Genomic DNA, 24,499 nt, shown 5'->3' with positions numbered 1-24,499 from the left:
GCAACGGGAGAGAGTGAGAGGCCTGCGTGCCGCAAAAAAAAAAAAAAAAAAAAAAGCAAAATGCTTTTGCATTTGTTTTAAAGATCTGTTTTTTTGTTTGTTTTTGTTTTTTTTTTTAGTTGAAGGATAGTTGATTTACAACATTGTGTTAGAATTTTCCATTTTAAAATCAACTGATTGTTTCGGGGGAGATTTTATTAAGTGGAAAGTTGTAAATGTCACCTAGAGCTGAGAGAAAGAGCTGTAGCCACCATGTTGGGATACAGGAGAAGACGCGTAGGCACCAGCTTCTCCCTCTTGTCTAGTGAGAAGCCAGGAGGCTCCATTCAAGATCAGCAGAACAAGAAATGTATGTTTAAAGAAAGTCTCACGTGAACTTATGAAAGAGATCTCCAGAGGAACGAAAAATAACCTGATAGGTTCTACAACCCAGAGTGAAGAAAAGGAAGTGGGAGGAAATGTAAGTGAACTAAATGTTCTACTTTGATGGGAAGTAGTCTGTGAATAGTGATATACGAGCATAGCATTAAGGATGACAGGAATGAATGCCAGAAGAACCAAACTCAGAAATGGTCAAAGGTAATGATATCTAGGGACTGGATGTAGAACGGATAATATGAGAAATGTATTACTATAATTTAATTTAGATTGTTTGTATCTTTTTCACTGTTTATTCTTTAGTTTATATATATCATTGGGGCAATAAATATGTATAAAGTTGTATTCTGATCATAAGCATATACATTCACACCCAAATTTATTGTCTAGGTGAGTATGTGTCTTCACGATGCACCAATGCCAAGGTCAGCTAACTTAGTCTTCCCCAAGCACAGTGTGCTACGTGAACAAGGTGTGCAGATCCCAACAGAGAAGTGGGCGGGGCAACTCTTTACCTGGTGCCTGCAAGAGCAGGCATGTCCATCTCAAAATATCGGTGTCACAATAGCAAATACCCTACACACATTTAACGGATGATTTAGTTTCGAGAACCATTATCATTTGTCATACAAAATGTCCCCTTTTTAATTTGAATTTTATTAGCTTTGTTGATTGATCTGTATTTAACTTGGCTCTTGCTGTTAAGTTTATATGAATTGTAAGTGGAGTCTGTATCTGCTTAGTGCCTGTAAGTAAAATAATAAAAAGAAATAAGTCAACGTGGGAGATAGATACTGTCTATTCCTCTCAAATTTTTAAAAACACAAGTATACACCTTAATGTGAATGAATTTCAGTCCCTTTTCTGGTGGTAGAGATGCTAAAGAATCACAGTTTGAAACTGAGAGGACTCCCCCAGGGAGGAGGGAGGCGCGGGCGTGGGTTCTCACTGGGAGGTGAGGCATGGAATACGGCCATCACCTTGTCCATGGTCCCCAAGGTGTCCAGCACATGTCTCTCTAGTTCTGATCGCTCCACGAGTCCACGTTCGTGCCTGTCTTCAAGATGCGGCCACTGTGAAATTGCTGAAGGCATTTATTTCCCTTTGTACAGTTTCCTGGGGCTGCTGTAACACATTGCCACAAATTTGGTCACTTAAAACGCAAGTTTATTCTCTCATGGTTCTGGAGGCCAGAAGTCTAAACTCAGCTTTAAGGGAGAATACCTTCTTTGCCTCTTTCAGCTTCTGGGGCTCTGGGTGCTCCTTGCCTTGTGGCTGTATCACTCCAATCTCTGCCTCCTGGTCACGTGGCCTCTCCCCTCCCTCTCTGTCACATCTCCCTCTGCCTCCTTCTTACAGAGATGCATGTAATTTCATTTAGGACCCACTGGATAATCCAAGAAAACCCCACACCTCAAGATGCTTAATGGGACCACATCTGTGAGGACCCACCCCTGGGATGACAGGTCCTTTTTTTGCCTACCACATCCCTCAACACCTTTTGTCCCGTTTCCAACTAACCCACCACTTTAGAAGGCATCCTCTGAAAATGCAATAATCACACACTTACTGAACTTTTAAAAAAGACATAAAAAAAGAATCTGAACGAGGGAAAAGTGATGGAGAAAAAAGACTGGTTACATCTGACGTTCTGTAGATTATCATTTAACCTAATTTCTGGTGATTTTAAATACCTCACATAAAAGCACACAGTTAAGTTAGCAATAATCTGGGATTTGGGGAATATGCAATAGCAATCTGAGAAAGTGCATACACATGTTGTTTCTACTTCAGTGATAAATGGTTGTTGAACCAGCGTTTAAGGTGAGAGTTCTGTCTCACTCAGGCAGGTGATTTAACTTCAACTTCTTCAGTCCCCTGAGCTGCCTAGCTCATTGTGGACAACTTCTCTCTATTTCTCTGACTTTATTTTATCATCCATTTCTGTGTTCTGACCTAGACCCAGAAACTCAGCTTAGACCTGAATTGCTGCCTTTGGGTCCTGACTGGCCAGAGTCTTCCCTAAAATAGCATCTACTAGATCAGCCAGCCCCTTGTAACACATGGTCCCTAAGGATCCCAAAATTCATTTGAAATTTACCAACAGGCTCTCATCTAAACCAAGCAATAGACTCCAGACAAAACCAGAGTGCCAGGATAAGATGTACTCCTTTTCACAGTTTATATGCAACTATGCCTTTAAAATAGGATGCATAATGTAGCAACGCTTTGAAAAGTACCCCTTTATGAATAAATATGTAGGCACATTTGCCTTAATTTAGAGTCTTCATGCAAGCATGAATAGTAAGCATCTATCGCCATCCTGTTGATAAATGGCTCTTTAGTGTAAGGTTTCAATAAATAAACAAGATGCACCTAACAATCCTTCTAGAACTAAATGATGAAAAGTCAGAAGAGAGATTGTTAAGATTCTCCTAGGGACACATTTCTCAGGACTTTGGAAGTTTGCAACTAACTATAAGGTTAGTAGCAGTGTAAAGTAACTCTTTCTTTTAGGAGAATCTGTCAGAACTCCCTCTTTTCAAATTCGTTTCAATTTAAAGAATGGTGCAAACTCACTGTTCAAGTTCAAGGAATGTAGACCTCGTTCCTCCACTATTTCATAAGTCAAGGGGTCTTACTGATTGTGGCAGATACTACACTGCCTCCCCAGGAGCCATGGCCCTCTGCCAACTCAGCAGAGGCAGACTCCTGTGAAATCCTTGTTCTCTCAACCCTTTCAGCTAAGGGTAGCCATGCAATATAGTTATATGAATAAGCTGCCTCCTGGCTACTTTTGGGGAAAGAAAGAAATACATGAGGCAAGTTCTGATTTTCCCTTCTTTCCTGTGAGGGTGCAAGATGAGATGCGTGGCACCGTTGCAGCTACTTTGCTGACATGAAGATGATGGCAGCAGAGAAAGATGGTCTTTGAGCCACTGAATCATCCTGGGACTGAGTGGGTCTAGACTTCTTGTTTTGGGAAACATGACAAACACCTACAGTTTGAAGTATTTTAGTTAGGTATTTTGTTCCTTATGGACGAAAGTACTCTAATGGATACATCATAACATCTGGGCTTTGGAAAAACACTCAAGCTGATCCCTAAGATGGTTAACAGATAGGCTGACCAGGTCCACGAACTTCCTGAAACATATTCACGTATTTATGAGCACATATATGCCCTTTTCCCCCTTCCAATGATAAGATCACTCATGGGTTTAACACATGCTAAAAGCAGTTATGACATATAAATTGTTATAGACAGTCGGAGCCATAAGAGCACAATCTCGAATTCAGTGCCTGGCCTTCCAGACTCTCCCAGTCAGCCTTAACTCCTGACACTCATCCCGTCCCTCAGTGCTGGCAGGCCAGGCATCTCCTGTTCAGCAAGCACACCAGGCTCATTCTGGCTCATGGTGACCCTCCTTCTTTTCCTTCCATTAACACCGGATCTGTCTTTCAAATTCCTCATCCTCCAAAATACCTTCCACAAATGCTTCCTGTTGTCACCGATCTCTCCCATATTCTGGATTGTCGTAACAAATATTATCCGCACCACCTGTTTACAGCACTTAGTCTCAATTAGCATTGACACATTAATCAGAAACAACAGTAAGAAGAGTAGCAAAACAAATACCTATTTCAAGACTAGAGAGACACGACTCATCCAATTCATCAGCTGGCAGGTGGGTGTGAAAAGAACCTACAAACGCAACCACAGATGCCCAAGTGCAAATGAACAACACTAGAGACCCATCAAGTAACCTATGTGTCCCATGACAGGACACCTGGTCATGGTCACTGATAATAGATGGACTATGACAAGACTGGATTTGGGGGATGAGTTTAATGTAGGAAGGAGAACAGAGAGAAAATGCCTAGAAAAAATGGGCAAACCACCTACTTCTACAAGAAACAATAAGAAACAGGTATTCATTACTTGTTATGATATACACAAAAGTTATTAAATTACTGTTAAGCTACTGTGCAATTTTCATGAGGATTATATGAGACCTCATGAAAAGACAATCCATCAACCACTGGGCATAAGTACAACTTAAAGTATAACAATGAATCTCACAAACATTATATTGAACAAAAGAACCAGCTGTAAAATAATAGATGTTACATGATTACATTAATAATGTAAGTGCAAGAAGTATAACAGTATGCAAAATTCTTTTATGATGTTAGAAATTAGGTTACCCTTAGGGAGACTAATGATGAGAAAGCATATGGGGCAGCTTTGGGATGCTGGCTACATTCTGGTTTTTTAATCTGGGTGCAGGCTATGTAGTCTGTTCAATTTGAAAATTCATCAAACAATATAGTATTTTATATATATAGAAATTATACATATTTATATATACAAATATATATATATTTTATATATATAATGTTTTTAAATTGTTTGTTCCAGAATTTTTTTCTCTTTTTTAAAAAATTTTTATTCGAGTATAGTTGATTTACAATGTTGTGTTAGTTTCAGGTGTACAGCAAAATGAATCAGTTATACATATACATATATCCACTCTTTTTTAGATTCTTTTCCTATATAGGCTATTACAGAGTGTTGAGTAGAGTTCCCTGTGCTATATAGCAGGTCCTTATTAGTTATCTATTTTATATATAGTAGTGTGTATATGTCAATCCCAATCTCCCAATTTATGCCTCCCTCCCTTTACCCCCGCTGGTAACCATAAGCTTGTTTTGTGTTTTCTAAAACATTATACATATATATATATATGTGTATGTATATATTATATATATATAATATATATATGTATATATTATATATTTATGATATTATATATATATATAATGTTTTTAAATTGTTTGTTCCATAATCTTAAACAGATAAACTTAAAACACTGAGTTACCACTTCACAACTATTAGAATGACCAATTAGAAAATCTGAATCACTGACAACACCAAATGCTGGCAAGGATGTGGAGTAACAGGAACTCTTATCACTACTGGTGGGAACGCAAAACGGTGCAGCCACTCTGGAAGACAGTTTTGTGGTTTCTTACAAAACTCAACATACTCATCATATGACCCAGCAATCATTCTCCTTGGTATTTACCAAAGGAATTGAAAATGCATGTCTCACAGAAGCCTTCACATGAATGTTTACAGCAGCTTTATTCATAACTGCCAAAACCTGGAAGCAACCAAGATGTCCTTTAGTAGGTGAACGGAGCAATAAATTGTGGTACATCCAGACAATGGAATATCATTTAGTGTTAAAACGAAATAAACTATTAAACAATGATAGTTCCTCCGTGGAGGAACCTTTCATGTATATTGCTAAGTGAAAGAAGCCAATCTGAAAAGGCTACATAATGTATGATTCCAACTATATGACATTCTGGAAAGGACAAAACTATGGAGACAGAAAAAAAAAAAATCAGTGGTTTCCAGGCACTATAGTGGAAGGGAGAATGAACAGACAGAGCATGGAGGATTTTTAGGTCAGCGAGACTACTCTGTATGACACATGCCATCATAAATGTAAAGGTAGATACGTGCCATTATACATTTGTCCCAGTCCATAGACTGTACAACACCCAGGATGAACCCTAATGTAAACTATGGACTTTGAGTGATAATGACGTATCAATGTGTGTTCATAAACTGTCACAAATGTACCGTCTGGTGAGGGATGTTGATGGTACGAATGCCATGCATTTCTGGGGGGTGGGGGTGAATGGGAAAACCCTGTACCTTCCTCTCAATTTTGCTGGAACCCAAGACTGCTCTAAAAAATAAAGTCTATTTAAAAAATCCATGGAAATTTTATTACAGAACTTTCTTTGTTAACTAGCAGTAACAACTCAAGTGCAGGGATTCTCTCAGATGTATCAATAATTTTAATATGTAGCTTGTTCCCACATAAACCCATTTCATGTTATTTTGACTGGTGTAAATTCAGAACACTTGACTAAGTTTCTGACTTGGATGCACTTACACCCACTTGTAAGAGAATCCGATTTATGAACTGTAACTACCAATTTGCTAGATTTCTCTCCCTCTCAATAAAGCCTATTGAGTCCAAGTGAAAATTAAAAAAAAAAAAATGAGCTGGGCACTAGCAATGCAGTTATAAACATTAGATATAAATCAAACAGTTATGAAATTTCAATTCCATAACAATAACCTCTCTGTTATGCTCCCACCCAAAAGATTGGGTCTTATATTCTGGTAACCTCTGCTTGGCCTTAACCCAAAGTCTACCTTCAACATGACTTTCAAATATCCAAGGCTTTTCGCTTTTATACCACCTGAAAGTGTTCTAGTGTTTTCCGTCACAAACAACTGTCCATCTTCTCTACAATGAAAATCCAGAAAAGTCAAATGTCAGGGATGTTTTAATGCAAATATGATCCTGGTGGATTTTTCAGCTCCCACAACCATAACTGTGGCATTAAAGATTATCAGAGTCCTTTTCATCAGAATGCAAGAGCTGTAGCTGCCCAAAAAAAGGCATATGCTGAGTGTGACCTATTGCAGACACATATTTAACATCTGAAAATAAAAAAGGTAACTTTGAGTCTATTATTCCAAAGAGAAATTTAGAAAAGGGCACAGACTAGCAAGGGAGAAATGAATGACAAAACTGAAAAGGACACATTCTCATCTGGCTAATCCCTTTGGAACTAAGATTGCCTTAAACACTTTTAATTTGATTTTTAAAACATAAATTGTGCATAACTGGTGATAATTAGGCTGCACTACAGAACAAGGGTACTTGTTGCTCAGAAATATTACCACGAGGCCCTTCGAGATCCTGGGGCACCAAAGTGGCATTCCATCACGATCCTTCCCAAGTTGGAAAGGGGACCCACACATACTCAGAAACATTTTCACCAAAAGACTGAATCCAAGGAGTTCGTAATGGATTGAGGGGTTAAGTAGAAAGCAGATACTTTAATCTGAGTTTTAACAAACCAGAATACAAGACTGGAAAGAGGCAGCACTTGAAAAGATAATGTTTTAAAAAGTACATGCTATGAATTTCAAGTCAGTCTATGAAAGGGAAGCAAGGTTGGTAGGGATGCACCCAAACCGCGCACATATGTCCAGGGTGTTATTACTACTAGGACTCTCTACTCTTCAAAACTTAGCTTCCTCCCTTGTACAGTGGAAGCCACTCCTGCCGTGGACTCATGGAGAGATCAGTACTAGAGAGAGATGTGCTGGACACTTTGGGGGCCATGGATGAGTTGATGGCCATGCCGTATGTTATGTCCAAGATTCAGTTATTCACAACTCAATAGGTCTTTAACCAGCCCTGCCTGTGACTTCTGTTTTACTTTTGCTTAATGATTACACCACCGTGAAATTCTTACTGTTTACGTTCTGTCTTTCTCAGTGGATCTAAGCTCCCGTGGAGAACATGTGCATCTTCTTTGCCCACACTTCACCCAGCACTTAGCTCAGTGCCCTCAGCCCCTTGCAGGGATCATTCACGTTTGATCAATGGATAGGCACTATTGGTCGATGTGAGGATGCTCTGCATGTCAGTGAATTCAAGAAGGCTCTGAATGACCTGACATCCTCTTGTGCATGGAAGAATTTTGAAACAAAAGCCACTGCTGCATCCCGGGAGAGGGATGAGCCGGTGATGGGAGGCACTCACCACTGAACCGGCCTGTCTGACTGTCCTAATCCTAGGACACAAAGCCCCTGAGCAGCACAACTGAGAAAGAAGCACTAGCTATGAAAGTCCAACAAAGCCAAAGGGTCAGGCAGGCTCAGCCACATTTTTATTTTAACAGAAGAATAAAAGAAATTCTGCTCAAAGTCTTTTCTGGAACACAGGGATTCACTAGAGCCTCACCTCATTGTTGCCCCTGACAACTGGCCATCATCATTCAAAAAGATAACGGTTTACGATGACTGTGTTCTCTATTTATTGCAGGAGGGATGCTGCTGTGATGGTTCCGGCTGCACAAGGACTGAATGTAAAACACTTTCAGAATTAGCAGCTGCATTTGAGAGAATAGGAGTTCCCCTGTACAGCTGGGAAGACCCAGGGACAGCTCTCTGCCTGGCATTGAGTTGGCCACATGGAAGGGAAGGTCACAGAACTGGCTCTGAGCCTTAAGTTACTCAGTCCAGATGTTTCCCACCCAGCCTTGTTGCTCTGAACCAGCAGCTCTTCTACCTCCCTTTGAAGTGATGGCTGCAGGAGCCCTCGGATTCTGGGTGACATGAATGCTCAAGTACCTTGGTGGGGGTGGGAATGACTGCAAACTACCTAAACCATCATTGCTTCCTAACTTTCAAAGTGAGTGCTGGACAATCACAGTATCAAATCTTCGATAATCATGTTCTCACATAAAGCACACTTATGTTCAAAGAAAAGCAAAGGTAGGAACGCATGCTCCACAAATTCTGAGGGAGACCTGATTTCCTTTCTATTAATTAAAAATATGTAGTTGCTAAAGTCCCCGGCTTGCACAAATTGTTAATTAATATGAAACATCAGCAAAATTATAAAAGAGAAGAGTATTTGTCTTTACCAACCTCCTGCCCCAATCCCTCTCGAATCTACTCATTTAGATTTTGAGAGTTGAATGGATTTTTTTCCTGTTCGGTAAGATGTTCTGTGCTTAATCATGAGTCCAAGTGTTCCAGGAACTCCTGGCTCTTCATAAAACTCACGGAGAGAGCAACTCTCTTTTCATAACCGCCACTGAAACCTCTTCACCATTAGGCAAGTGTTGTTGGCACTTTAGTATATAAATGGCCAAACTCAATCACTTTTTTTTTTTAACATCTTTATTGGAGCATAATTGCTTTACGTGGTTGTGTTAGTGTCTGCTGTAGAACAAAGTGAATCAACTATACGAATACATATATCCCCATATTCCCTGCCTCTTGCATCTCCTTCCCACCCTCCCTATCGCACCCCTCTAGGTGGACACAAAGCACTGAGCTGATCTCCCTGTGCTATGCAGCTGCTTCCCACTAGCTAGCTATTTTACGTTTGGTAGTGTATATATGTCCATGCCACTCTATCACTTCATCTCAGCTTACCCTTCCCCCTCCCCGTGTCCTCAAGTACATTCTCTATGTCTGTGTCTTTATTCCTGTCCTGCCCCTAAGTTCTTCAGAACCGGTTTTTTTTCTTTAGATTCCATATATATGTGTTAGCATACGGTATTTGTCTTTCTCTTTATAACTTACTTCACTCTGTATGACAGACTCTAGGCCCATCTGCCTCACTACAAATAACTCCATTTCGTTCCTTTTTATGGCTGAGTAATATTCCATTGTATATATGTGCCACCTCTTCTTTATCCACTCCTCTGTCGATGGACACTTAGGTTGCTTCCATATCCTGGCTATTCTAAATAGTGCTGCAATGAACTTTGTCGTATATGACTCTTTTTGAATTATGGTTTTCTCAGGGTATATGCCCAGTAGTGGGATTGCTGGGTCGTATGGTACTTCTACTTTTAGTTTTTTAAGGAACCTCCATACTGTTCTCCATAGTGGCTGTATCAATTTACATTCCCACCAACAGTGCAAGAGGGTTCCCTTTTCTCCACACCCTCTCCAGCTTTTATTGTTTGTAGATTTTTTGATGATGGCTATTCTGACCGGTGTGAGGTGACATCTCATTGTAGTTTTGATTTGCATTTCTCAAATTATTAGTGATGTTGAGCATCCTTTCATGTGTTTGTTGGCAATCTGTATATTTTCTTTGGAGAAATGTCTATTTAGGTCTTTTGCCCATTTTTGGATTGGGTTCTTTGCTTTTTGATATTGAGCTGCATGAGCTGCTTGTATACTTTGGAGATAAATCCTTTGTCAGTTGTTTCACTTGCAAACATTTTCTCCCATTCTGAGGGTTGTCTTTTTGTCTTATGGTTCCCTTTGCTATGCAAAAACTTTTAAGCTTCATTAGGTCCCATCTGTTTATTTTTGTTTTTATTTGCATTTCTCTAGGAGGTGGGCCAAAAAGGATCTTGCTGTGATTTATGTCATAGAGTGTTCTGCCTAAGTTTTCCTCTAAGTTTTAGAGTGTCTGGCCTTACATTTAGGTCTTAAATCCATTTTGAGTTTATTTTTGTGCATGGTGTTACAGAGTGTTCTAATTCCATTCTGTTACATGTAGCTGTCCAGTTTTCCCAGCACCACTTATTGAAGAGGCTGTGTTTTCTCCATTGTATACTCTTGCCTCCTTTATCAAAAATTAGGTGACCATATGTGTGTGGGTTTATCTCTGGGCTTTCTATCCTGTTCCATTGATCTATATTTCTGTTCTCATGCCAGTACCATACTGTCTTGATTACTGTAGCTTTGTAGTATAGTCTGAAGTCAGGGAGCCTGATTCCTCCAGCTCCGTTTTTCGTTCTCAAGATTGCTTTGGCTATTCGGGGTCTTTTGTATTTCCACACAAATTGTGAACTTTTTTGTTCTAGTTCTTTGAAAAATGCCATTGGTACTTTGATAGGGATTGCATTGAATCTGTAGATTGCTATGGGTAGTAGAGTCATTTTCACAATGTTGATTCTTCCAATCCAAGAACATGGTATATCTCTCCATCTGTATGTATCATCTTTAATTTCTTTCATCAGTGTCTTATAGTTTTCTGCATACAGGTCTTTTGTCTCCTTAGGTAGGTTTATTCCTAGGTATTTTATTCTTTTTGTTGCAATGGTAAATGGGAGTGTTCCCTTAATTTCTCTTTCAGAGTTTTCATCATTAGTGTATAGGAATGCAAGAGACTTCTGTGCATTAATTTTGTATCCTGTTGCTTTACCAAATTCATTGATTAGCTCTAGTACTTTTCTGGTAGCATCTTTAGGATTCTCTATGTAGAGCATCATGTCATCTGTAAACAGTGACAGTTTTACTTCTTCTTTGCCGATCTGGATTCCTTTTATTTCTTTCTCTTCTCTGACTGATGTGGCTAAAACTTCCAAAACGATGTTGAATAATAGTGGTGAGAGTGGGCAACCTTGTCTTGTTCTTGAGCTTAGTGGAAATGGTTTCAGTTTTTCACCATTGAGAAGGATGTTGGCTGTCAGTTTGTCATATATGGCCTTTATTATGTTGAGGTAAGTTCCCTCTATGTCTACTTTCTGGAGAGTTTTTTTTATCATAAATGGGTATTGAATTTTGTCAAAAGCTTCTTCTGCAGCTATTGAGATGATCATATGGTTTTTCTCCTTCAGTCTGTTAATATGGTGTATCACGCTGATGGATTTGCATATATTGATGAATCCTTGCATCTCTGGGATAAACCCCACTTGATCATGGTGTATGATCCTTTTAATGTGCTGCTGGATTCTGTTTGGTAGTATTTTGTTGAGGATTTTTGCATCTATGTTCATCAGTGATATTGGCCTGTAGTTTTCTTTTTTTGTAACATCTTTTCTGGCTTTGGTATCAGGGTGATGGTGGCCTCATAGAATGAGTTTGGGAGTGTTCCTTGCTCTGCTATATTTTGCAAGAGTTTGAGAAGGATAGGTGTTAGCTCTTCTCTAAATGTTTGATAGAATTCGCCTGTGAAGCCATCTGGTCCTGGACTTTTGTTTGTTGGAAGATTTTTAATCACTGCTTCAATTTCAGTGCTTGTGATTGGTCTGTTTATATTTTACATTTCTTCCTGGTTCAGTCTCGGAAGGTTGTGCTTTTCTGAGAATTTGTCCATTTCTTCCAGGTTGTCCATTTTATTGGCATAGAGTTGCTTGTAGTAATCTCTCATGATCCTTTGTATTTCTGCAGTGTCAGGTGTTACTTCTCCTTTTTCATTTCTAATTCTATTGATTTGAGTCTTCTCCCTCTTTTTCTTGATGAGTCTGGCTAATGGTTTATCAATGTTTATCTTTTCAAAGAACCAGCTTTTAGTTATATCGATCTTTGCTATCATTTCCTTCATTTTTTTTTCGTTTATTTCTGATTGATCTTTATGATTTCTTTCCTTCCACTGAGTTTGGGGTTTTCTTTGTTCTTCTTTCTGTAACTGCTTTAGGTGTAAGGTTAGGCTGTTTATTTGAGATGTTTCTTGTCTCTTGAGAGTAGGATTGTGTTGCTATAAACCTCCCTCTTAGAATTGCTTTTGGTGCATCCCATAGGATTTGGGCTGTTGTGTTTTCATTGTCATTTGTTTCTAGGTATTTTTTTATTTCCTCTTTGATTTCTTCAGTGATCTCTTGGTTATTTAGTAGCGTTTTATTTAGCCTCCATGTGTTTGTATTTTCTACAGTTTTTTTCCTGTAATTGATATATATTCTCATAGCGTTGTGGTTGGAAAAGATACTTGATACGATTTCAGTTTTCTTAAGTTTACCGAGACTTGATTTGTGGCCCAAGATATGATCTACCCTGGAGAATGTTCCATGAGCACCTGAGAAGAAAGTGTATTCTGTTGTTTTTGGATGGAATGTCCTATAAATATCAATTAAGTCCACCGTGTTTAATGTCTCATTTAAAGCTTGTGTTTCCTTATTTATATTCATTTTGGATGATCTGTCCATTGGTGAAAGTGGGGTGTTAAAGTCCCCTACTATGATTGTGTTACTGCCGATTTCCCCTTTTATGGCTGTTAGCATTTGCCTTATGTATTGAGGTGGTGCTCCTATGTTGGGTGCATAAATATTTACAATTGCTATATCTTCTGCATGGATTGATCCCTTGATCATTATGTAGTGTCCTTCTTTGTCTCTTGTAAGAGTCTTTATTTTAAAGTCTATTTTGTCTGATATGAGAATTGCTACTCCAGCTTTCTTTTGATTTCCATTTGCACGGAATATCTTTTTCCATCCCCTCACTTTCAGTCTGTATGTGTCCCTAGGTCTGAAGTGGGTCTCTTATAGCATATATACAGGTCTTGTTTCTGTATCCATTCAGCCAGTCTATATCTTTTGGTTGGAGCACTTAATGCATTTACATTTAAGGTAATTATCGATATGTATGTTTCTATTATCATTTTCTTACTTGTTTTGGGTTTGCTATTGTAGGTCTTTTCCTTCTCTAGTGTTTCCTGCCTAGAGAAGTTCCTTTAGCATTTGTTGTAAAGCTGATTTGGTGGTGCTGAATTCTCTTAGCTTTTGCTTCTCTGTAAAGGTTTTAATTTCTCTGTCAAATCTGAATGAGATCCTTGCTGGGTAGAGTAATCTTGGTTGTAGGTTTTTCCCTTTTATCACTTTAAATATGTCCTGCCACTCCCTTCTGGCTTGCAGAGTTTCTGCTGAAAGATCAGCTGTTAACCTTATAGGGATTCCCTTGTATGTTATTTGTTGCTTTTCCCTTGCTGCTTTTAATATTTTTTCTTTGTATTTAATTTTTGATAGTTTGATTAATATGTGTCTTGGCATGTTTCTCCTTGGATTTATCCTGTATGGGACTCTCTGTGCTTCCTGGACTTGATTGACTATCTCCTTTCCCACATGAGGGAAGTTTTCAACTATAATCTCTTCAAATGTTTTCTCAGTCCCTTTCTTTTTCTCATCTTCTTCTGGGACCCCTATAATTCAAACATTGGTGTGTTTAATGTTGTCCCAGAGGTCTCTGAGACTGTCCTCAATTCTTTTCATTCCTTTTTCTTTATTCTGCTCTGTGGTAGTTATTTCCACTATTTTATCTTCCAGGTCACTTATCCGTTCTTCTGCCTCAGTTATTCTGCTATTGATTGCTTCTAGAGAATTTTTAATTTCATTTATTGTGTTGTTTATCATTGTTTGTTTGCTCTTTAGCTCTTCTACTTCCTTGTTAAATGTTTCTTGTATTTCCTCCATTCTATTTCCAAGATTCTGGATCATCTTTACTATCATTACTCTGAATTCTTTTTCAGGTAGACTGCCTATTTCCTCTTCATTTGTTTGGTCTGGTGGGTTTTTACTTTGCTCCTTCATCTGCTGTGTATTTCTCTGTCTTCTCATTTTGCTTAACTTAGTGTGTCTGGGGTCTCCTTTTCACAGGCTGCAGGTTCGTAGTTCCCGATTTTTTTGGTGTCTGCCCCCAGTGGGTAAGGTTGGTTTAGTGGCTTGTGTAAGCTTCCTGGTGGAGGGGACTGGTGCTGGGGTTCAGGTTTGGGTTTGGCCCTGCCTCTGCACGTAGGTCACCCTCTGGCATCTGTTCTTCGCCCAGACAGGAGGGGGTTAAAGCAGTGAGTGATTCGAGGGCTCTGGCTCACTCAGGCCAGGGGGAGAGAGGGGTACAGAATGCAGGGTGAGCCTGTGGTGGCAGAGGCCAGCGTGACGTTGCACCAGCCTGAGGCGCGCCGTGTGTTCTCCCGAGGAAGTTGTCCCTGGATCACGGGACCCTGGCAGTGGTGGGCTGCACAGGCTTCTGGGAGGGGAGGTGTGGATAGTGACCTGTGCCTGCACACAGGCTTCTTGGCGGCTGCAGCAGCAGCCTTAGCGTTTCATGCCCGTCTCTGGTGTCTGCGCTGATAGCCACAGCATGCGCCCATCTCTGAAGCTCGTTTAAGCAGTGTTCTGAATCTCCTCTCTTCACGCACCCCAAAACAATGGTCTCTTGCCTCTTAGGCAGATCCAGACTTTTCCTGGACCCACTCCCAGCTAGCTGTGGCACACTAGCCCCCTTCAGGGTGTGCTCACGCAACCAACCCCAGTCCTCTCCCTGGGATCTGAACTCCAAAGCCTGAGCCTCAGCTCCCAGCCCCCACCCGTCCCGGCAGGTAAGCAGACAAGCCTCTCGGGCTGGTGAGTGCTGGTCGGCACCGATCTTCTGTGTGGGAATCTCTCCACCTTGCCCTCTGCACCCCTGTTGCTGTGCTCTCCTCCGGTCTCCGCCAGTGAAGGGGCTTCCTAGTGCGTGGAAACTTTTCCTCCTTCACAGCTCCCTCCCAGAGGGGCATGTCCTGTCCCTATTCTTCTGGCTCTGTTTTACTTTTTTTCTTTTGCCCTACCCAGGTACGTGGGGAGTTGCTTGCCTTTTGGGAAGTCTGAGGTCTGCTGCCAGCATTCAGCAGGTGTTCTGTAGGACTTGTTCCACATGTAGATGTATTTTTGATGTATTTGTGGGGAGGAAGGTGATCTCCACGTCTTACTCCTCCGCCATCTTCAAGGTCCTCCCTGAATCACTTTTTTAAACAACTTTCCCACCATTGTTTATGCTAACATCTTAATTGAGATAAAATTCACATATCATAAAGTTTACCTTTTTAATGTATACAACTCAGTAGTTTTCAATGTGTTAAAGAACTGTGCATTCATCACCACTATCGAATTCCAGAATATCTGCATCACCCCCAAAAGAGGTCTCATTATGATGTGTTGAGGTAGGTTCATCAGTTGTATGAGATGTACCACTCAGGTGCGGATGTAGATAATGAGTGGAACCATGCATGTGTGGGGCAGCGCATATGTAGGAAATCTCTGTACCTTCCTCTCAATTTTGCTGTGAATTTAAAACTGCACTAAAACTATAATGTCTTTATAATAGAAGAAATCTCATGCCTATTAACAGACATTTCTTACTCTCCCCACTTCCAGTCCCTGGCAACCACTAATCTACTTTTTATCTCTATGGATTTGTCTACTGTGGAATCATACAATATGTGGCCTTTTTATCTAACTTCACGCACGGAGCATAATGTTTTCAAGTTGTATCTATGCTGTAGTATGCATCCATATTTCATTTTTTATAGCTGAATAATATTCCATTGTATGGATATACCACGATTGTTTATCTATTCACCAGGTGAGGGACATTTGGGTTGTTTCTACTTTTTGGCTGTTATGAATGTTTCTATGGATATCTGTATACAAATTTCTGTATGAACATATATTTTCAATTTCCTTGGGTATATACCTAGGAGTAGAATGACTGGGTCGTATGGTAATTCTGTGGTTCATTTTTTGAGGAACTACCAGAATGTTTTCAACAGAGGCTACACACTTTTACATTCCTACTAGTACTGAATGAAGGTTCCAATTTTTCCACATCCTCATAGATACTTGTTATTTTGCTTAAAAAATATATATATATATATATTTTTTGAATTAGACTTGGAGGGTATTATGCTAAGTGAAATGTCAGACAGAGAAAGGCAAATACTGTATGATATCACTTATGTGTGGAATCCAAAAAGTACAACAAACTAGTGAATACAACAAAAAAGAAGCAGACTCACAGATATAGTGAACAAACTGGTGGTTACCAGTGGGGAGAGAGAGAGGGGAGGGGCAATATAGGGGTGGGGGAGTGGGACGTGCAAACTATTGAGTGTAAGACAGGTTACAAGCATTTTTAGTATAACACAGGGAACAGAGCCAATATTTTGTAATAACTGTAAATGGAGTGTAACCTTTAAAAATTGTATAAAAAATAAATGCACAAAAAATAATATGTATATATAGGCATCTAACTGTGATTTTGATTTACATTTCCCTGATGACTAATGATGTAGAGCGTTTTTCTTGTGCTTCCTGGCCATTGGTATTTCTTTGGAGAAATGTTCAAATCCTTTACTCATTTTTAAATTAAATTGTTCGTCTCTTGTTTTGAGTTGTAAGAATTCTTTAAATAACCTGGACGTTGGATGTTTATTAAAGATATGATTTGCAAATATGCTTCTCCCATTCTGTGGGTTGTCTTTTCAGTTTCTTCATAGTGTCCTTTGATACACAGAATGTTTTATGCTTGCTGACATCAAATTTATCTATTTTTTCTTGAGTTGCTTGTGCTTTTGGTCTCATATCTAAAAAAACAGCTGTTGAATCCAAGGTCACAAAGATTTACTCCTATGTTTTCTTCTAGGAGTGCTATAGTTTTAGCTCTTATTTTTCGGTTGTTGAGCCACACTGAGTTAATTTCTGTACAAACTGTGAGGTAGGAGTTCAGTTTCATTCTTTGCATGTAGATACCCAGTTGTACCAGTACCATTTGTTGAAAAGACTACTTTTTCCCCATCAAATGGTCTTAGCACCCTTGTCAAAAATGAATGGAAAATAACTGTATGGGTCTATTTTTGAACTCTACATTCTATTACATTGACCTATGTATCTATACTTAGGATAGTACCACAATACTTTGATTACTGTAGCTTTAGAGGAAGTTTAATATCAGAGATGTAAGTCCTTCAACTGTTTTTTTTTCCCCAAGATTGTTTTGGCTGGTCTGAGTACCTTGCATTTTCATATGAAGTTTAGAATTGGCTTGTCAATTTCTGCAATAAAACTAATTGGGATTTTGATAGGGATGGGGTTGAATCTGTAGATAAATTTGCGAAGTATTGCCATGTTAACACTATTACATCTTCTAATCCAGGAACATGGGGATAGCTTTCCACTTACTTAGGTCTTCTTTAATTTCTTTCAATTATCTTTGGTGATTTTCAGTGTACAAGTCTTATACTTCTTTTGTTGATTTCTAAGTAACTTATTCCAGGGGTCCCCAACTCCTGGTCCATGGACCGCTACCGGTCCATGGCCTGTTAGGAACTGGGCTGCACAGCAGGAGGTGAGCGGCGGGCAAGTGAGTGAAGCTCCATCTGTATCTACAGCCACACCCCATAGCTTGCATTACTGCCTGAACTCCACCTCTTGTCGGATCAGCGGCAGCATTAGGTTCTCATAGGAGCGCGAACCCTACTGTGAATCGCGCATGCGAGGGATCTAGCTTGCTTGCTCCTTATGATCATCTGAGGTGGAGCCAAGGCGGTGATGCTGGCGCTGGGGAGCGGCTGCAAATACAGATTATCATTAGCAGAGAGGTTTGACTGCACAGAGATAATAAATCAATCACTTGCAGACTCGTATCAAAACCCTATCAGTGAGTGGCAAGTGAAAACAAGCTCAGGGCTCCCACAGATTCTGCATTATGGTGAGTTGTATAATTATTTCATTATATATTACAATTTAATAATACTAGAAATAAAGTGCACAATAAATGTAATGTGCTTGAATCATCCTGAAACCATCCCTCCCCACCCCCATACATGGAAAAATTGTCTTCCACGAAACCGGTCCCCAGTGCCAAAAAGGCTGCAGACTGTTGACTTATTCCCTTTGAAACTAATGTAAGTGGAATCATTTCTAAATTTCATTTTTGAATTGTTCATTACAAGTATATAGGAATATAAATAATTTTTGTATAATGGTCTTGTATCTTCCAATGTTGCTGAACTCAGTTATTAGTTATAATATGTTTTATTTTTTGTGTTTGTGGATTCTTTAAGATTTTCTATACATGAGATCATGCCATCTATGAATAGAGATAGTTTTACTTCTTTTTTACCTGGGTGTCTTTTTTCTCCCTTACCTAATTGTTAGAATCTCCAATACAACGTTTCTGTTGAATCTCCAATACAACAGAAATAGTGAGAGTGTCATCATCAGAGAATCTACAAACAGCAAACGCTGGAGAGGGTGTGGAGAAAAGGAACCCTCTTGCACTGTTGGTGGGAATGTAAATTCATACAGCCACTATGGAGAACAGTATGGAGGTTCCTTAAAACACTAAAAATAGAATTACCATATGATCCAGCAATCCCACTACTGGGCATATACCCTGAGAAAACCATAATTCAAAAAGACACATGCACCCCAATGTTCATTGCAGCTCTATTTACAATAGCCAGGACATAGAAGCAACCTAAACGCCCATCGACAGACAACTGGATAAAGAAGAAGTGGCACATATATACAATGGAATATTACTCAGCCATAAAAAGGAACGAAACTGGGTCATTTGTTGAGATGTGGATGGATCTAGAGACTGTCATACAGAGTGAAGTAAGTCAGAAAGAGAAAAACAAATATCGTATATTAATGTATATATGTGGAACCTAGAAAAACGGTACAGATGAACCGGTTTGCAGGGCAGAAACTGAGACACAGATGTAGAGAACAAACGTACAGACACCAAGGGGGAAAAGTGGCAGGGGGGTGGGGGTGGGATGAATTGGGCGATTGGGATTGACATGTATACACTGATGTGTACAAAATTGATGACTAATAAGAACCTGTTATATATAAAAAAAAAATTCAAAATTTCAAAAAAAATTGTATAAGATGGGAAATACAGCCAACATTTTATAATAACTATAAATGGGGTATAACCTTTAAAAATTGTGAATCACTATATTGTACACCTGTAACTTATATAGTATTGTACATCAACTATACTTCAATTAAACAATGCAAAAAAAATTAAAAAAAAAAAAGAAATAGTGAGAGTGAATATCCTTGTCTTATTCCTGATCTTAGCAGGAATACTTTCAGTATTTCACTGTTAAGTATAATATTAGCTGTGGGCTTTTTATAGATGCTCTTTATAAGGTTGGGAAAGTTTCTTTCTTTGCTCGTTGAATGTTTTATCATGAAAGGATTCTGAACTTGGTCAAATGCTTATCCTGCATCTATTGAGATGACCATGTTTTTTTCTCCCTTTATCCTATTAATATGGGTGTATTACATTGATTTTTCATATGTTAAACCAAATTTTTTTCCTGGGATAAATCCCATTTGATCATGGTGTATAATCCTTTTTATATGTTGCTGGTAATTTGGTTCTATTGGCTAGTATTTTGCTGAGGTTTTTGCATCTATATTCAAAAGAGATACTGGTCTGTAGTTTTCTTGTAATACCTTTCTTGAGTTTTGGTTTCAGGGTACAAACTACTCTTTTTCCATTTAAGATTTGTGATTATAGTTTAAACATACCTCAAAATTTGCCTGCACTTCTTGTACGTATCAAAAATTTTTTTACATTGCATTTTTTCCCCCTTAAAGTCTAATACCCGTGTAGTCTATTTATTGAGGATTGGAACATTTTTTTTTTTTGTCCACACAAAGTGACACCTAATACGACAAGGGGAATGGATAGTTACACACTATTTACATATGGTATAATGTTTTCCTATCATGACCCCCACATGTTTATCTTATGGGCAAAGGCTTTCTTCTTGCCCTAATCTCACCACTCTCTTGCTACTAAATTCTTACCACTCCATTAAAGCCCACTTCACATATTACTTTCTCCATGAACTTTATCATAAAGGGTCTCTCTCTCTCTTTCCTCTCAGCTTCTATACAACTTATAAGTTTCAAAGTTTGAAACTTTCAATAATCCATCTCTACATATGTTTTTTTCTGTAGACTTTTGTGGACAATTTTTGTGTATTTTTCTTCCCTGAGAGATTACTGATTCTGTTTTATACTTCCTTTATTTCATCAGTAGTATCTAATATTTAGTTTATCCTTAGTTCACATTCAATATATGTTGTTTTTATAATTTTCTTAATTCATCCTCAATAACACACCCAGGAATGCCATTAGATATGTAAAATTATTATATTTATAAAGACACCATCTTTAAGCTCATCAAGCATAAATTAATACTTGTGAATTTTAATATATGCCAAGAATTTCCACCCAGTCAACAATTATCTAAACAAATTCAAAGCATGTAAAATAGATCTTTTTTATTGAAAGTGTATTACATCATTTTAAAGTATGGCACAATGAGAATTAGAACCTGGGAAAAATAAATTATATAATGGGTATTTACTTAGAAAAAATCTCAAAGTAAACTTATGCCCTTTCTCCCTTATAGCAGCTTGCTTTTCCAAGAATAAATGTGAGTACCTGGTGTCAGCAGCACCACTGAGGTGACAATCAGGGAGCAGATGACCAGGATGACAAGCAGTGCGATCGCTATGCCTTTCCAGTTTCTTTGTGGAGGATTACTCCCCACCAGCTCCTAAAGCAACAGCAGGAAAGAGAAACTCTGTGAGTAAAATAAGGAACTAAAATAAGCCAGTGGATACACTTCATTCAAATCAAGAGCTCAGGCGTATTCTCATCCTTGAAGGTATGATCAACTCCTTTCTCTGCCCTCTGCCTCAGTGTCCAAAGGTCCCAGGTTCTCTTCTCTATCCCATGGCAAAGCCTTATCTCAAGAAGAATTGGATATTATGTTTACAGCTTTTGTGTAACTTAATGCTTCTCCACCCAGTAAACTAGATTCCACAGCATAGGGTGATTGTGGTGTTTCTTATTACAGCCAACCTATTAACCCCCATCGAATCAAACCCAAGTATGATGAATTTTCCAGCCCTAAGATCGCTCTCATCTTTCTCTTCATTGACATCCACATTGTTAAGTCCTATTTCAGGCTACCAAATTCAAACATTTATTTAGCACATACTATGTGCCAATTTTAATCAACGTTTGCCTACTTCTCACCATCCTGGGCCTTTTCTTCCTTCTATAGCTCCTCAAACAAAGCTTTAAGACTTCCCAGGTCTTGCTAGTGCACTGGGCAACCCACCTACCCCTTTTCTAGGTTTTAGTCCCCTCCAGGGACCGCATTATAGCAGGTGTTGGGGGTATGAGGGGGATCTGGAGACATTGCTAAAGAATGCTAAAGGTTGAAAAGATCTAGGAAATTAATCAGGCGTATTGGCTGCTGAGACCAAACTTTCAGTTCCTTTCAAATTAGGATGATTATATAATTTACAGTCCAAACTAGGATCATTTGAGAGACAAAGGGAGTAATATTAATAATCAATAAATATAATAGTTACATACCAATAATTATTATTATTAATTATACAAGAGCAACTGGGACTCTCCAGGGCAAATTAAGTCATATGGTCACACTGCAAATGAATTACTGCCCCTCCTGCCTATACATAGATCACAAAATATTCTCTCTTATAGCGCCCACTATTGCGACTTGCATTAACTGCGAGTCAAAATGCAATAGGATGGAGATGGCCTCAAAAAGTAGGCAACGTGATATATAAATACACCCTTATCCAAGGCTGAAAGTTCATTAGAATGTATCAGATTTCTGTAAATCAAAATATAGATAATATTCAACCATGGGATAGTAAATAATATTTGACATCTAAATATTTAATATTGGCTATCTAGGTTATAGAATCAAGAAAAATTTGACTCCAAACAATTAATATTGGCCATCTAGGTTATCCAATTAAGAAAAATTCTGAGGACCATTAAAACCTTAGCAGGAAAGTGTTCTACAGTTTTTAGAAATTTCTACCAGTATGCTTATTTGCCATTGAGAACTGAATTTGCCTACTAAAAAGTGGCTTTTCAGCACTTGAAAATAAGACTAAACATGAGTATGAAATTACGACGAAAGGTTATACTGAGTCAACCTCATTTCCTATTGGATAGGGTTTTCTATGGGAGGAAGTCGCTGGCTAGTGACAAGAAGTGATCAGATCTCACTGATTCAGCAGCTTTTCATTTCATTTACAGAGGAAATAAGCCATTCTCACCAAAGCTGTGAATAGCATAAATCTTGCAGTAGTACTATTCCTAAGACCATGATAGCGTACATGACCTCCCACAGAACCGAAGTGGACATTTCTCAAACACTGTTCAGATTAAATCCCAGGGTAACAATCAAAACCATAACGGTTTCATACTCAAGACTGAATCTTATCAAGATGAAGAATGATGAAATTAGTGGTATTGTCTTCATCAGCTCAAACAATGGATATCTTTCAAATCTTGTTTCTAGTAAGAATAATCTAGGATTCTAAAATTTGTTTTAAATATATCTATTAGATGCACTGATAGAAGTTTATATGAAAAAAAAAAAACCCTAAGACTTCTGCTTTGCCTCAACTTCTTGAGCAGCCAGTAGTGTCACTAATTTCCTTGCAGAAGTGTACTTGAATGATGTTACAGTGATGTTCCCAGCAGGTCCCTCCCTGGCCCAAGTACGCTCACAATATGGTGTCCAGGTCTAGGCTGGATATTGTCAGAGATAACGATGGACAGAGTGTTTCTACAAAGAGGACCCGAAGACAGAGACATTGCAAAATATGTCATATGAAGTAAGGCTGAAGGAAGGGTTCAGACTCAAAAACCAAATACTTAGTCTCTGTCTATTTGAATTATCACATGCCAGACAGAGGACTTCTTCTGCATAGTCCAGATGCCAGAGTTAGAACCAAAAGGAAATTTCACAGAGACAGAATTATGTATCAAAAAACCTTCAGAATTTCTAACTACTAGTATTGCTTCATGACAGAATGGGCTGCTTCACCAGGACGTGAGCAGGGTGGATGAACAGCTCCCAGGGATCCAGGAGGGCGAGCCCAGGGAGGAAGGTGGATGTAAGAGATCTTAAAAATGTCTAACACAGTGTACATTCTATGGACACACAGGGCAGGGAAAAGAAAGATGAAGAACCATGAGGTGGCTCCAGTAAGTGGGAAAATGAATGAAAGGACAGTTCAGAAAGAGGACAAAGACTCTGCTCCCTGCATGCTCACTGTGCTAAGAACAGAAAACCAATTCAGTGTATATTACTGGATGGACGAATGCACAATAGGATAACCAAACAGGCGTTGATAGCAGAGCCCACTTAAGTGAAGTGATTCTGGATCACTGATGCCATTTTTTAAGTAGAGATGAACCACACTTCTTTCAGGTAACATTCTTACTTTTAAAAAGCAGACTAGGGCTTCCCCGGTGGCACAGTGGTTGAGAGTCCGCCTGCCGATGCAGGGGACACGGGTTCGTGCCCCGGTCTGGGAGGATCCCACATGCCGTGGAGTGGCTAGGCCCGTGAGCCATGGCCGCTGAGCCTGCGCGTCCGGAGCCTGTGCTCCGCAACGGGAGAGGCCACAGCAGTGAGAGGCCCGCGTACCGCACAAAAAAAAAAAAAAAAAAAAAAAGGCAGGGTAATTTTACCCACAGAAATGCAGACAGTCTTTAGCCAAATTTCATTTTCAGAGTGCAGGTAATTTATTTTTTTAACTACACAAACAATATTACTACAATAATACTAGAAAACGGAGGAAAAAAAAAAAAAACACGAACCATCTTGCTAATGGTTCCAAGAAAACAAAAGTTTTCATTTTTCCATCTTCCTCTCCAGTCCTGGTTGATATGCATATTTAATTTTTACACAGGTAAAACCAGAACATAGATCTGGTTTTTGAGTTAGAATGCAGGTTAACAGTGAAAATCTAACTTGAACATCTAATTTGGCATCCCAAATTCAGACTTCCTCATCTTAACTTGCAGGAGTTGAATTATGGAAAATTTGAGTAGAACTGTTCTTGCTTCCCATGAAGGGCAAGAGAAGTTAATAAATTATCCTCTGAAATGTTGAGCTTCAGTAGTGCATCTCTCAACAGAA

General features: G+C 39.0%; 1 protein-coding gene across 2 annotated transcripts in view; it reads right to left on the bottom strand.

The window, feature by feature from the left end:
* Positions 1-24,499, bottom strand: part of DPP6 (dipeptidyl peptidase like 6) — a 764,679-nt gene that overhangs the window by 376,074 nt on the left and 364,106 nt on the right. For both annotated transcript variants that reach the window (XM_029234469.1, XM_029234470.1), the window contains exon 2: positions 20,959-21,073. In XM_029234469.1, coding sequence (XP_029090302.1) covers positions 20,959-21,073 — 115 coding nt within the window. The remainder of the gene's footprint in view (positions 1-20,958; positions 21,074-24,499) is intronic.

This window comes from Monodon monoceros, unplaced genomic scaffold (genome assembly GCF_005190385.1).
Source record: "Monodon monoceros isolate NGI ecotype Baffin Bay Population unplaced genomic scaffold, NGI_Narwhal_1 Super_Scaffold_2, whole genome shotgun sequence".
NCBI classification, from domain to species: Eukaryota; Metazoa; Chordata; class Mammalia; order Artiodactyla; family Monodontidae; genus Monodon; species Monodon monoceros.
This window is presented reverse-complemented; position numbering and strand designations above follow the sequence as displayed.